At 42.6% G+C, this 12,877-nt stretch overlaps 1 protein-coding gene across 8 annotated transcripts in view; it reads left to right on the top strand.

The window, feature by feature from the left end:
* The window catches only part of zgc:66433 (uncharacterized protein LOC321250 homolog), a 56,727-nt gene extending 44,058 nt beyond the window's left edge, over positions 1-12,669 (top strand). For 5 of the 8 annotated variants that reach the window (XM_037780188.1, XM_037780182.1, XM_037780180.1 and 2 more), the window contains 10 exons: positions 2,263-2,412; positions 3,526-3,628; positions 3,937-4,195; positions 4,297-4,810; positions 5,906-7,265; positions 7,640-7,743; positions 8,535-8,697; positions 8,891-9,009; positions 9,698-9,791; positions 11,014-12,669. In XM_037780188.1, coding sequence (XP_037636116.1) covers positions 2,263-2,412; positions 3,526-3,628; positions 3,937-4,195; positions 4,297-4,810; positions 5,906-7,265; positions 7,640-7,743; positions 8,535-8,697; positions 8,891-9,009; positions 9,698-9,791; positions 11,014-11,489 — 3,342 coding nt within the window. In that variant the 3' untranslated portion in view covers positions 11,490-12,669. The remainder of the gene's footprint in view (positions 1-2,262; positions 2,413-3,525; positions 3,629-3,936; positions 4,196-4,296; positions 4,811-5,905; positions 7,266-7,639; positions 7,744-8,534; positions 8,698-8,890; positions 9,010-9,697; positions 9,792-11,013) is intronic. The other 3 variants (XM_037780184.1, XM_037780181.1, XM_037780187.1) reach the window with 2 other exon arrangements.
* Positions 12,670-12,877: the final 208 nt, after the last annotated feature.

Below are 12,877 nucleotides of genomic sequence, written 5' to 3'. Positions count from 1 at the left end.
GAACTAGGGTTTCATTGTAGGGCTAACAGCTTTGAGCTAGACAACTGTCTTCATTTTTACTGTACATAGAAAGAGTGCAGGCTTTGTCATTTGTTGACATGTAGTTTAGATGGTTCTTCAGTTAGTGGCTTGGTGATTGAAATATTCAAGATGAAAAGGAATAACTTTCAACTCTGGGTGTTCAATCAATATGTTTATATTAGGGCTGTCAATCGGTGAAAATATTTAATCGTGATTAATCACGATTGTCCATAGTTAATCGCGATTATCGCTAATTAATCACATTTGTTCAAAATGTACCTTAAAGGAATATTTGTCAAGTATTTAATACTCTTATTAACATGGGAGTGGGCAAATATGCTTGCTTTATGCAAAGGTATGTATATATTTATTATTGGAAATCAATTAACAACACAAAACAATGACAAAACCCTCACAGGTACTGCATTTAGCATAAAAAATATGCTCAAATCATAACATGGCAAACTCAAGCCCAACAGGCAACAAGGGCTGTCAGTGTGATGACTTGACTATGACTTGCCCACTCCACACTGCAGAAGAGTTAGTTTAGCTCTGAGAATATCTAGTGAATGAACAGTGGACGTTTGTGCAGAAATAAATGCTGCAGCTCCTCCAGACCAACAGAGGTTTCCTGTGTCTTGAGAAGTGACGGGGCTCCGCAGCGAGAAACGTTATTGTCTCCGACCAAAACTCCAGTGTCTCCACTGTTCGCTCCGACCGCGGTCGGGAGGCTGAGGCAGGAAACACTAGGATCAGCATTGATTCATGGAGAGACCTTCGTCTGGTCAGCTAACATTACTGCCAAGCAGGTGAAATATAGAGTGATATTGTGGTTTTAGCTGACGTGTGTCGCCTCACTGTTTTGAGCGATGCTCGTTCATGTCTATTTAGAGCGAGCATGAGCGCGAGCAACAATACGCTGACTTTCGTTGACTTAATGGCTACAGGTGTCACTGTTAACAAGCAATTTCTGATTCTTACATAGAGTCCCTTTAGGTCAGATACGTTTCGTATTTCCACCTAAGGATTAACAATCTCCTGCAGCTCTGATTCAAACAAATGCACACTATCTGTCGCACAGTAAATAGCTGTCATTTGCTTTAATGCTTGAGATGGACCTCAGTGTGTGTGTATGTGTGGTCATAATAACCAACCCTCAAGCTGCTCTTGAAACTTTAAATGGTATTTCTTGACCTCCTCTTCCTCTGTATGTCACCTTCTCTCCGTCCTCATCTCTGCTTTTCTGACCTTTTTTCCTCTTTTCTCTGTTCATAATACTGTATGTGTTATTCCACTGACCCACTGTGTGTGTGTGTGTGTGTGTGTGTGTGTGTGTGTGTGTGTGTCTGTGTGTGTTCAGAGTGCATTCCAATGGTTTCTCTGGCAGTCAGCGCGTCTGCTTGTAGTTATAGCGTTCAAATTCTGCCTCAACCCGCCTCTCTCTCTCTCTCTCTCTCTCTCTCTCTCTCCCTCTCACACACATAGAGACCTAAAAACTCCATAAACAGAAATCTAGATGTCAACAAAGAAGAACCATGATGATATTCCTCTAACTGTCACACAAACTGGCAGTGTGGTTATGAGTTTTGCTCAAAATCAGACAAAAATGCCAGTTCACCCAAACATATCATGTTGTATGACCTCTATCTAGCCATGTAAATAGTGTTGGTTTCATTTGCTGATGTTTAGAGATCTCTGCCACTTCTGCCACTAACCCGATACAGTGGAGCAAAGAGTGGTGCTCAAAGCAGCAAAAATGATATTTGAAAAAGCACAAAGTTGTGGTTATTTGGGGCAAGACCTCACTGTGGACAGTGTTTTAGTAGAAAATAGTTCTCAAACACAGAATCGTGTCATCCGAAACTGTCTCTGTACTCCTTCAGTTAGCCCGAGCGTGTGTTGACATGTCAAATTGTGAAAAATGTGGACAAAAAGGTAAAAACCTCTCTGAGACTTTATGTTGAAACAAGTCAAAAATGTGTCAGAGGACAGAGAGGGGTCCTTCTCCAGTGATGACAGTAAGTGTTGGTACTGCAGATAAGGACAGCTAATATTTATACAGCTGGACTTCCCCCCTCTCTCTCTCTCTCTCTTTGCTTGCTCTATTCTCTCCAGTTTCTTTATCTGCTGCCTTCATCATTTACGGGAAAATCCAGCTTTTATCACAATCGACTTTATATCTGTGAGTATTTCCCGCTGCTAATAAGTTATTAGTAAAACTGTGCTTCCTTCCCTCCCTAGCAGTCCTGTCCTGCCTCCAGCAGAGCGGTGAGTCCCCTGGTGGTCCCAGGAGACTTCAGTCAGCCGGCCAGTCCCTTCGGCTGTCTGGACAACTCTGCTGCCAAACACAAGCTGGGCCTGAGACACAAAGCCAGGAGGAAGCCAGTCAGCGTAAGACATGCAGACGCATAAAAAACACACCAACATGAGCGCACACACTCTAATACAGCTATTCTCAACCACTGGGCCACTGGTGGGTCTCAGTGCCCCATCTAGTGGGCCGTGGAGGTACTGCCAAATGGATAGATTCAATTTAAACACAATATTTCAATTTCAATTTCAATTTCAATGACTAGTTATGTTTGAATATCACCTCGCCAATCCCGACACATCATTAGGTAAACAATTGTGTTTTGCCACTGACGAATTCACATTAAAGCTGCTTTGACTCTGCGGTGAAGTGGGGCCAAACAAAAGTTGAGAAAAGTTTAACTTTTAGCAGCAAAGTGAGGCCAGAGGGGATACCGCAGCCAATCAGTAAACAGATCCTGTGACTCCTGTGACATGTTGACGTATATTACAAAATAACTTTTTCCCACCTGAAACACATGAACACGTCTCCCGGACGCAGAAAAATGTACTGAATGCATTACATTTTGATTGAAAATGGCAGGCAGTGATGGGTGAGGATAAGCAGAATATCAATTTTGGTCATTACAGCTGATAGAAGCATAACAACATAACACATCTTTACAGCCTAGTTTATTGTTTGTCATGTAATGTTTTCTTTTCTTATTTATTTGGGAAGGTGGTCCTCAGAATTTTTTTAACAATGGGAAGTGGGACTTGAGTTACAAAAGCTTGAGAACCCCTGCTCTAATACACCCATTACATATGCTGTAATTGACCATTCTGGTTTATTACAACTTGGGTCTTGATTTCATAGTTTTGGCTATATTGTTTCTTTTGTTGATTATAAAATTTGATTCACCAAAGTTTGGTTAATAATTCTATCGTTCTCCTTCGTTTTCTCTACAAAATAAGTTGGACTGACTGCTTATGTTTCTTGCCCCATCGGACTTCTTTTTAAGGAAGTTGAAGCATTGACTGACATATCCAGTTCAGCCAATCATAACATGCCATACAATCAGTGTTCTGCCCAGTGGCACTTCAGCAGATTTAGTGGCTTTAACCTGCAGCTTAACTGGATCACTACATCACCATGACAATCAGAGTGGTAATTAAGAGTGATGATTTCATCGCCAATGTCTCCTGTCCATACAGAGGCTGGATCTTAAAGCAGAGGGAGACTCTGTGCTGGAGGACACACTGAACACCTCCATAGCAGAAACTTCAGAGGAGCGAGAACAACAGAAGACAACAGAAGGTCAGCGGCCCTTTTTTTCCTACTCTTTTCTGACTTGTAATATGCTGGAGTGTACTCAAAAATATTCTTTTAATTTAGTTTTATTTATTTATTTGTCAAATTATGACTTTTTAAAAATATGACAATGAAAATTTGACTCTTTATTTTCATTTTGTCATACGTTGTGTGCACACAAATACATTAATGAAACTTTGTTTTGATTAAATTATTTCATTGTACCATTGGCAGCCATAGACTTCCATATCCTTGCTGCCGCTGCATCATATCTCTTTTGACCTCTGAGACCTTTGCCTCTGTCTGTGGTTCAGGTCTAAGTGGTGATGAGCTGAAACTAAAGGTGGATAAGGAAGAAGAAGACAATGAGGAGGAGGAGCAGCCACAGCGTTCCAGACACTCCCTGTTGAGAGATGAGGAGGAGAGGGCGGAGGGAGAGGACGAGTCCAAAGTAGAACAGGATGTTTCTGACGGCCCGGACTCTTCCTCTCCTCCTGAGGAGGAAGCCCCAGACGCCCAGCCCCTGCCCTCCTCCAAGCCCAGCTCCAGAGCCTCCTCTCTGGACAGTGCCAGGTGATTAGACATCATTTCCACCTTGTTTTCTCCTCCTCTCAGTCTGACTTGTTTATGTTTTCTCCTTCTGTCGATCTGACCCCTTTGATATCTGCTTCTAGAGTCACACCAGAGTCCCCTGTTGGTCCAAGAGAGTATTCGCTGGACCCTCCTGGCATCGCCTACGGAGCAGAGGAGAAGGAGTTTGAAAGTGACTTGGAACTGAGCGGAGAAGAAGATGGAGTCCAAGAAAGCAGGGAGGAGGAGAGCTCCTTCTTACAGGAAGTGCTGAGCTCCTTGAAGACTCCGATGGCGTCTTGCTCGCTGGTCATGGAGACTGAGGGTGCTGTCCTGCAGATAGAGGAGGATGTGAATGAAAAGCAAATAGAAGACGCCAAGATAGAGGAAGGAGAGGAGGTGAAAGAAGAGGAAGCAGAGGCGAACGAGCCCGTCGGTTATCAGGCTGCTCCCGCTGGATCCCTCCTGTCAGATCAGACCACAGAGGAAGAGGAAGAGGAAGAGGAAGAAGTCGCCACTTTGAGCACTACGTCTCGTCAAGATGTTGAAGAAGAAGAGAAAGTTGAAGATAAGGAAGAAGAAGGGGCAGCAGAGGTGGAGGAACTAGTGGTGGAACAAGTATGTATCTTTGATTCATTTTTACTATTGCAATTGAAGTTATCCTTATCCTAAACCTCCTATACTTGTTTGAACAAGTGTTCCAAGAGGGATTCACCAAACTCTCTCTCTATATATAAGGCCATTTGTTCATTTGTTCTACTCCATTTGGGGACAGGTTCCATTCACAAAAATGTCACCCAAGAGTAAAATGAAGATTTTAATACAGAAACAAATTTAGCAACATCAGAGCTCAGAAAAAATAAGAACATATTACTACGGTAGTCAACGCTGTCATCGCAGAGTGATAACAGTGACAGAAAAAAAGAGGGAATGGTTTTACAAGTTGCCAACATGATATGTCTTGCCAGAGCAAAGTTGTCAGTGACTGAAAGATTCCATTACAGATGATGTTACACTGTCAGGAGCGATGGAGGATGTTCTCCCGGACAGCAGTTTGCATTAAAATCCTGAGGCAGATGTTGGAGTGGGAGAGTTTTCCTATCAACTACTGTAAAATGTAAAAATAATCCAGTTGTTGGACCTCTTGATGAGCCGTGATGTACATTACTCTGATGTGGTGACCAAATGAGGACCTATTATGCTCATTTTCTGGTGCATACTTGTATTTTGGGTTTCTACTAGAACATGTTTACATGTTTTGATGTTCGAAAAATGCTTTATTTTTCTCATACCGGCTGTACTGCAGCACCTCTTTTCACCCTCTGTCTGAAACACTACTGCTCTGATTGGTCAGCTGGTCCACTGTTGTGATTTGTCCACTGAACCAAACTCTTCGGACTCCGCTCAAGCTCCACTCTAACTAGCTTTGTTTGACCAACAGTCATGAAGCAACATTAGCATTCATTTTACAGCAAGTCGTGTTTCTGGCCACCTGATGAATGTTAGTCCAATATGCACTCTCTTTTAGCTCTGCCTTACTGCAGCGGCCCAGGGTCCGAACTCGACCTGTGGCCCTTGGCTGCATGTTATTCCCTCTCTCTCCCCCCTTTTAAACAATTTCTCTGTCATTATCTATAAGTGCAAAAAAGACCCAAAAATAATCTTTAAAAAAAAAACTACTCGTCTTATTTTCCTCCCTGCTTTATCTTCCAGCAACAAGAGGAAGGAGAGAAAGAGGAGGCAGAGGAAGTCACCCCCGAGGAACAAAACAATATGCTGACAGGAAACGCTGTCAACCAGGCAGAGGAAGAGGAAAGAGAAGAAAAAGAAGAAGAGAGTGAGGGAGAGGAGGAGGCGATAGAGCTGGTGAAGGAGCCGGAGGTGGAGGAGGTGGGACGGGAGAAGAGGGAAGAGGAAGAGGTGGAGGTGGAGGTGAAGGAAGCAAAGGAGAGAGTGGAGGAGGCAGAGGAAGCAATAGAAGAAGAGAGGGACAACGCAGAAGAGGTGATGGAGATGTTTCCTGATGCAGCAGGTGAAGACGTTGCCATGCCGCTGCAGGAGGAAGATGAGGGTGTTGATGTTGTGGTTGGAGATGATGCTGTGTGCGTCCCACAACACACAAATGATGAAGAAATCCCTTCAGAGCTGGGGGATGCTACGGTGCAAGACAGTCAAGCATCTTCCTATCAAAGCTTTGGAGAGGAGAGGGAAGATGGAGATGAGGAGGTGGAGAAAGACCTAGAGGTCGACCACACGGAACAAAAATCCGATCAAGAGGAGGATGGGGAAGTGAACCAACCTGAGGAAGATCAAAGTGAAGAAGATGTGCAGCAGGAAGATGTGGAAACATCCCGTTCAGACATGAAGCAAGAGGAAATTGATCCAAGTGAAGCCACAGAACAAGCTAGTGTTTCTTCCAAGCCGCCTCCTTTGTCTCTGCCAGAGTCCAATTACGAGACTCAGCCACAAGAGAGTGGAACCATCACTCCCAGTAGGACTACCACTATCCACATAAACCTACTCTCTCCAAGCTCAGAGAAAGCCCCATCGTTCTTTCAACAGTCCCCAACTGAAGCACACCCCAAAGAAAGCGAGACACCTTGTGGTGCTGTAGAGCAAAATACAGCAGCCACAGAAGAAGAAGAAGAACCGGCTGACAATGTGGAAGCCATAGAAGAAGAAAGACAGTTGGTGCCGGAGGGAGAAGCTACACCTCCTGCCGCTGTGGAGGAAGAGGTTAACCAGCCGTCCGGTGGTTCGGATCAGAGCAAAGCCTGCTTCACCATCGCCCCCGCCTGGCAGAGGTCCCTCTCTGTCGGGGATGCAGAGGAGGAGATATCGCCCCCTCCCTCCTCCCCACCCACCTGCATCTCCTCTTCGCTGTCCACCGTCACGGGGCGTGGAAGTGTGGAGGTGGAGGCTAAAACTAACCCCGATGTGAAAGCAGAGCCAACGAGTCCAGCTAAGGTTGAACTGGCGTTGAGCCCTGGCAGAGTGAGGAATGCTGGGACCACCACTGTACCGTCTCCATCATCTACTCAACCTCAGACCTCGTCTGCTGCGAGCACAGAAGGTAAGGAACATGTCCAAAGGTAGATCATCAAGATTGTTTTGTTTGGGTTCTTTTCTTGGCCTGAATAAGTGTCCTAAAGGATTATTTTCAGTCACATTTTCTCTTTGCACTACAAACAATGAAAGTAGTTCAATTCAGTTTATTTTTTCATATAGAGCAGGTCTAGACTGTACTCTAGAGACCCAACAAGAGATCCCCTATGAGCATGCATTCTTATGCAACAGTGGCAAGAAAAATCTCCCCTTTAACGGGTAGAAACCTTGGGCAGAACCAGGCAGAACCTTGGGTAGTCTGCTCTCAGTCACATGAGGGGAACTTGCTGTTGAAGTTAAAAGTTAAACTACAGACCAATTTCTCCACCCTCACACCTACAGGGAGCTCCATCGTAGTGGAGGGAAACCCCGACAATCCGTTTGGAGTTCGGCTGAGGAAGACATCGGTTCTGCACCGCTTCAGCTCGGAGGAGGAAAGCACGGAGGTGATTACCCCGACTTTGTTGTTACTCTTGATGGTTTTGCTTCCATTCAAACAGGAAACATTCCAGAAGCAACACACAGCATTGTTAAAGCATTGACGATGTTCAATTTTGAGGGTTTCTGCAGGGACCTGAAGTTCCCTTACCTTTGAAAAATAATGCAGGAAAACTTAGCTTAAGTCACCCATCGAAGATATTTCAGGGCATCAATGCGGCTATAACTAATATTTAATAATAGATCGAACGACTCTTTGAATGTGAAAGGTGACGTTCGTAGTGACAAACCCACGGAGAATTATTACCGAACGCCGCAGTTTCCCTCAGTTCTACAGAGCGTTTAAGCGTCTTTAAGCTCATTATTTTTGACCTGCAGCAGGCAGTTTTTTCAGCAAAATCACAAAAAAAACAAAAATGGAGCTAAAAGAAGAGTGAATATTAGACATATAAATAGAATAGGAGTAGAACCGATATGGAACTGTTTTTCTGAGGACTCGTACAAAAGAAAATGGCAATTGCTGTTAGTTGTTATGGTGACAACAGCGCACACGTCAGTGGGGCTAAAGTGTGGTTACAGCAATTCAATTTGACTCATTTACTCTGTCTCTCCACATTAACATCACTACTCCACTGCTCGTTTTAGTTGTTACTGCAAAACCTCACCACAGTGAGTCCACGACTTAGTGTCGGTTTAGTTTATATGGTTTCTGCTGCCTCCAAGTGTCAAAAAAAATGTATTACTGCAGGTGTAAATTGAGTTTTTGTATTGAATTTGTATCTTATTTTCTCTTATTCAGTCTCCCATGGAGCCACCAGCTCAGCCAACCAGCTGTAGAGTTGACTCACCACAGCCAATCAGTGTAAAGCCCTCCATAAGTCCGCCAGTCAGCAACAAGCCCGCCCTCCCTAAGAAACCAGATGTTCGCGGAGACAGCGGAGGGAAAAACAAGCGCATGTCAGGTGTGTATACACACACAAACACACACCATTTTCATCTTCATATACTAAATGCACAATGCTTACAGTTTTGTTATGCATACATACTTTATGTGTAATTACCCAAAACTTGGACTAAATCAGACTTGGGAAAGTAAAGAGAAAATGATTCAGCCCATAATGTAACAGTGTATCTGCTGCTGTGTTATTTATTCAGACCCAGCTACAGGTGTTGGTGTTTCTGGTGGATCTGGTTCTCCCAGCTGGATCTCTATGGCCAAACACAAACAGAAGATCTATAAAGAAAACTCACTGGATGAGATTACTGTCCGGAAGGTAATCTATGTGTGTGTGTGTGTGTGTGTGTTTGAACATGTTTGTGATCACCTATGTCTTTTATGTGGATTAAGGGTGGGCGATACCACAAAATTTGGTTTCAATCTGAAATACAGGGCCAGAATCGCTGATACTGATACCAATACAGATTACTTGTATGTTAAAACACAGGACACCTTAAGGCAAATAACAAAAATATGTTGTTTTTTAATGTAAATTGAATGTGCAAACAAGAAAAACTTTGTTTTTTTATGTTTGTAACATGTATTTATTGAGAACAATGAATGTTTTAAAGCTTTTTTTAGTGCAAATAACTAAAAAGAAAGGCACAAACTACACTTAACCAACATCCACAGCTGTGAAATAGCTCCAAACATGCTCTTTCTTTCTTCCTCTTCTTGGAATAACTAGTCAGGGTGTGCGCCGTGGTGTGTTGCACGTGCGTAACGCTGATCTTAATACCAGGGATTCATGTGACTAGTTTGTTTGTTAGTTACAGTCCAATATACTGAAGAAGTTGACATGGCTGACATGGTGTTTAGGTTTGTGTTCTCCAACAGTCCAAAAATACATGGTTCAGATGGAGTTGCACTTTGGTGGGATGATTGTATACCCTGTGTTGGCCACCACACATCCCCAGCCACATCATCTACTGTATATAACTGACTGTGCTGTTCTCTGTCATCAGGAGGAACCAGAGAGGAAGAATTCACTGCCAATGTATGTCAGCTCAGCTGCGAGCAAGGAGCACAGCAACAGAACAGTTGAGTCCACCGGCAAAGGTCAGAACACACACACACTCACATACACACACACACACACACACACACACACACACACACATACATACATACACATAGTTGTTTCCATCACCATCATCAGCATCATCCATCCTTATCTTAACCTTAAACCAAGTCTTTACACTTAAATGTCATGGCTTACGCTATGGGGACGTGCATTTTGTCCCAAAAAGGAAGGCGAATCCCCACAATGTGACTGTGTAAACAGATTTAAGTCCCCACAACATAATACACCCCCACACACACACACACACGGTCTTTTGAAATTGCAAAACACGTTGTACAGCCAAAATCCATTAACTAAAGACGCATCAGCTGCAGCAACAACAGGCTTTATTTAGTTGAGTCTAATTGAAATTTTTATTCTACTGAACATGTTGATTGATGCGATCCTGACCTCACGTGGACAAACTCTGCTATTGCATCCAGCTCACATTTTAACATTCTCCCTCATTCATGTTCTCTGAGGCACTTGGTGGTTGAATTGATCACACGACAACTGGCTCACAAAGATATCAAGATAACAGTTTGACAGAAATATAATTGTGATTTTTTTTTCTTACTCACTGAGGAAAAAATAGGGAAAAAATACGTATCTCAGAATAGGAAAAAAATAGGAAAAAGTAATATCTCAGAATAGAGTATCAAGAGAGGAAGCCACATATTAAAAAAAAAAATCATCCCCATACCAATGAACCGTGCTGTTTCACATACAGTAATATGACCGGTGTGTAATTAATGTGAATATTATTCTTTGGTGCCTCTTTTGCTCACCTGTAACTCAAATAACAATTATGCTACTAATTCTGTTCATATATATTTACATGCATAATTGTATGCAGTTTCCTGGATATTTATAACATTTGCACAAGTTTGCATATTTATTGTGCTATTCTGGAAAACAAATTGTTTTTCTTTTATTTTTTTTCCTTGAGCCAAAGGTAATTATACATACAGTATATTATTGTGTCAATGCTCATTTCCATTTCTATGAAAGAATAAGAAATTATAGTCATGTACATTCATAGACGATATAAAAGATACAGGATCAAAAGTAAGCAAATTAAAAAGAGAAAGGAACATTTTTCAAAATAAAATAATTAAATGAAATAAAAATTGGCAAAATAAATGTGTATATCATTTTACTATTGATGTGCACCATTGTGCGTTTGTTTGACGTGTATATTTTTTTTCTTTTTTCCAGTGAGTCCTTTGGAGCTCAGTAAGCCTGTAGAGAAGGAGGCCAGGAGGTCTCTCTCTCCTCCAACTCCAGTGCCACCTCAACCTCCTAAATCCCAGTCGCTCCCCTGCCCTGTACCTCCAAAACCCCAGCTTCCCCCCACCGCCAAACACCCACCCCAACCTACCTCACCCCACATATCTCTGTCACCCACTACTCCGATTCCCGTTCACCTAAAATCTCCCTCCTGCACGAGCCCGATGTCTCCCTCCAAACCCGCCACCTCACCTAAGACGCCCCAGAGCACAACACTTACCTCCCCTCCTTTTTCATCAAGAACCGCCCCGGAGAAGTCGAGATCTCCGGGGCTTTCCAGCCAGACCCCGGCCTCCCAGCGAGGCCTGCCTGCCCCAGCGTCGCCCCAGGATGAGCCTCCCTGGATGGCCCTGGCCAAGAAGAAGGCCAAAGCCTGGAGCGAGATGCCCCAGATCGTCCAGTGACGGCCACAGGTTCCAGTGAGATCTTGTAAATAGGGGCCCAAGCGGGTCAGATCTGAAAGGGGGTTGAAGAGTCTGGATGGACCAGAATGCATTTGCACACAAAGAGTTGCTGTTTTTCTGTTGTTTTCTTACTTCCTGGCTTCTGGCTTCAGATTGGTACAAACCCTCCAATCACAGCTAAAGACTCAGGCTCAGTTTAACTCCTTTCTTTACGTCCTCATGTTGTACATTCATGTTTTCTAAATGACAGGGTAGGACCCAAAAACGTTAAGTGGATCCATTTTTTTTCAAGTCTTAGTATGTTAAAAATGTGCCTGAATGAGAGGAAATACCTGCAGTCTCACAGCAGAAAATATACATTTCTATCTAAAGTTACTCAGATGATTCCACCCGATATCACTAAATATTTCAGGGAAGACAGAATTATTTTATAAAGAATAAACTTTATTCACAGAAAGTTAAAAGTGATGATAAAGAGACAAAAATCTTTGTCTTTCTGTCAGTCTATGTATGTGTGTGTGTGTATTTTAAGGCAGTGATACATGCTCACATTTTGAGGAATGTGGAAAAAATTGAGACCAGAGAGTGAAATGGGATAACATCCGAGGTAAGCCGTAGAAGAATTTGCTGCTGGTCATGAGTTTTGGTAAAATGTGCTGATCCACGTTTCCTCAATCTGCCGACCGTGTATCAGCTTCTTTAGACAAATATATTTCTTGTAACACGATTCACTCACATTTAACTAACGTTTGTTGTGTTAGCGAGTGCTGAGTGTGTCCAACATGTTCCAGGTTGTCAATGTAAATTATATTTTTAATTTTCTGTTTTGATATTTTGCATACATAACTACACAGGCATCCTGCAGAAATCTGTCATCTCCACAAGTCATCTGTTCAGGAATCAAGGAAAACATCCCCAAAGTCATCACATTGACTGCCATGTGTTTTTAATACTTTTCAAGGCAGCGTGTAACAAAACATTGAAATCAAACAGAAATCAATACACTGCTATTTAGTCACACTGCAGCATCACTAAAGGAAAGCAGATTTCACAGCTTAAATCTTAACTGTCTCACAGTAACTATATATATGTTTTATGCGTTTTGTCTTATTTTGTATTGCCTTTTGAGAATTTGTCTTGTACATAAAATGTGCAGTAAAGAACAAATGAAATCAGTTTTTCTGGGTTGTTTTGTTATCTGTGTGTCCGTATTATTCTTACAGCAACACAGCCAACTCCAGAGATTTGGGTTTGAAAGTTAAAATGCCTTTTAATGCACTATAAGTCACTGTGTAGAACACTCGGATCACGTGTCTTCTGTGTCTCTAAGTAAAGCATTTTTATTCTTAACCCACATGTCTGGAGTTGATTGTTTATATGCCACAAGA

Source organism: Sebastes umbrosus, chromosome 9 (genome assembly GCF_015220745.1).
Source record: "Sebastes umbrosus isolate fSebUmb1 chromosome 9, fSebUmb1.pri, whole genome shotgun sequence".
Taxonomy (NCBI): domain Eukaryota; kingdom Metazoa; phylum Chordata; class Actinopteri; order Perciformes; family Sebastidae; genus Sebastes; species Sebastes umbrosus.
This window is presented reverse-complemented; position numbering and strand designations above follow the sequence as displayed.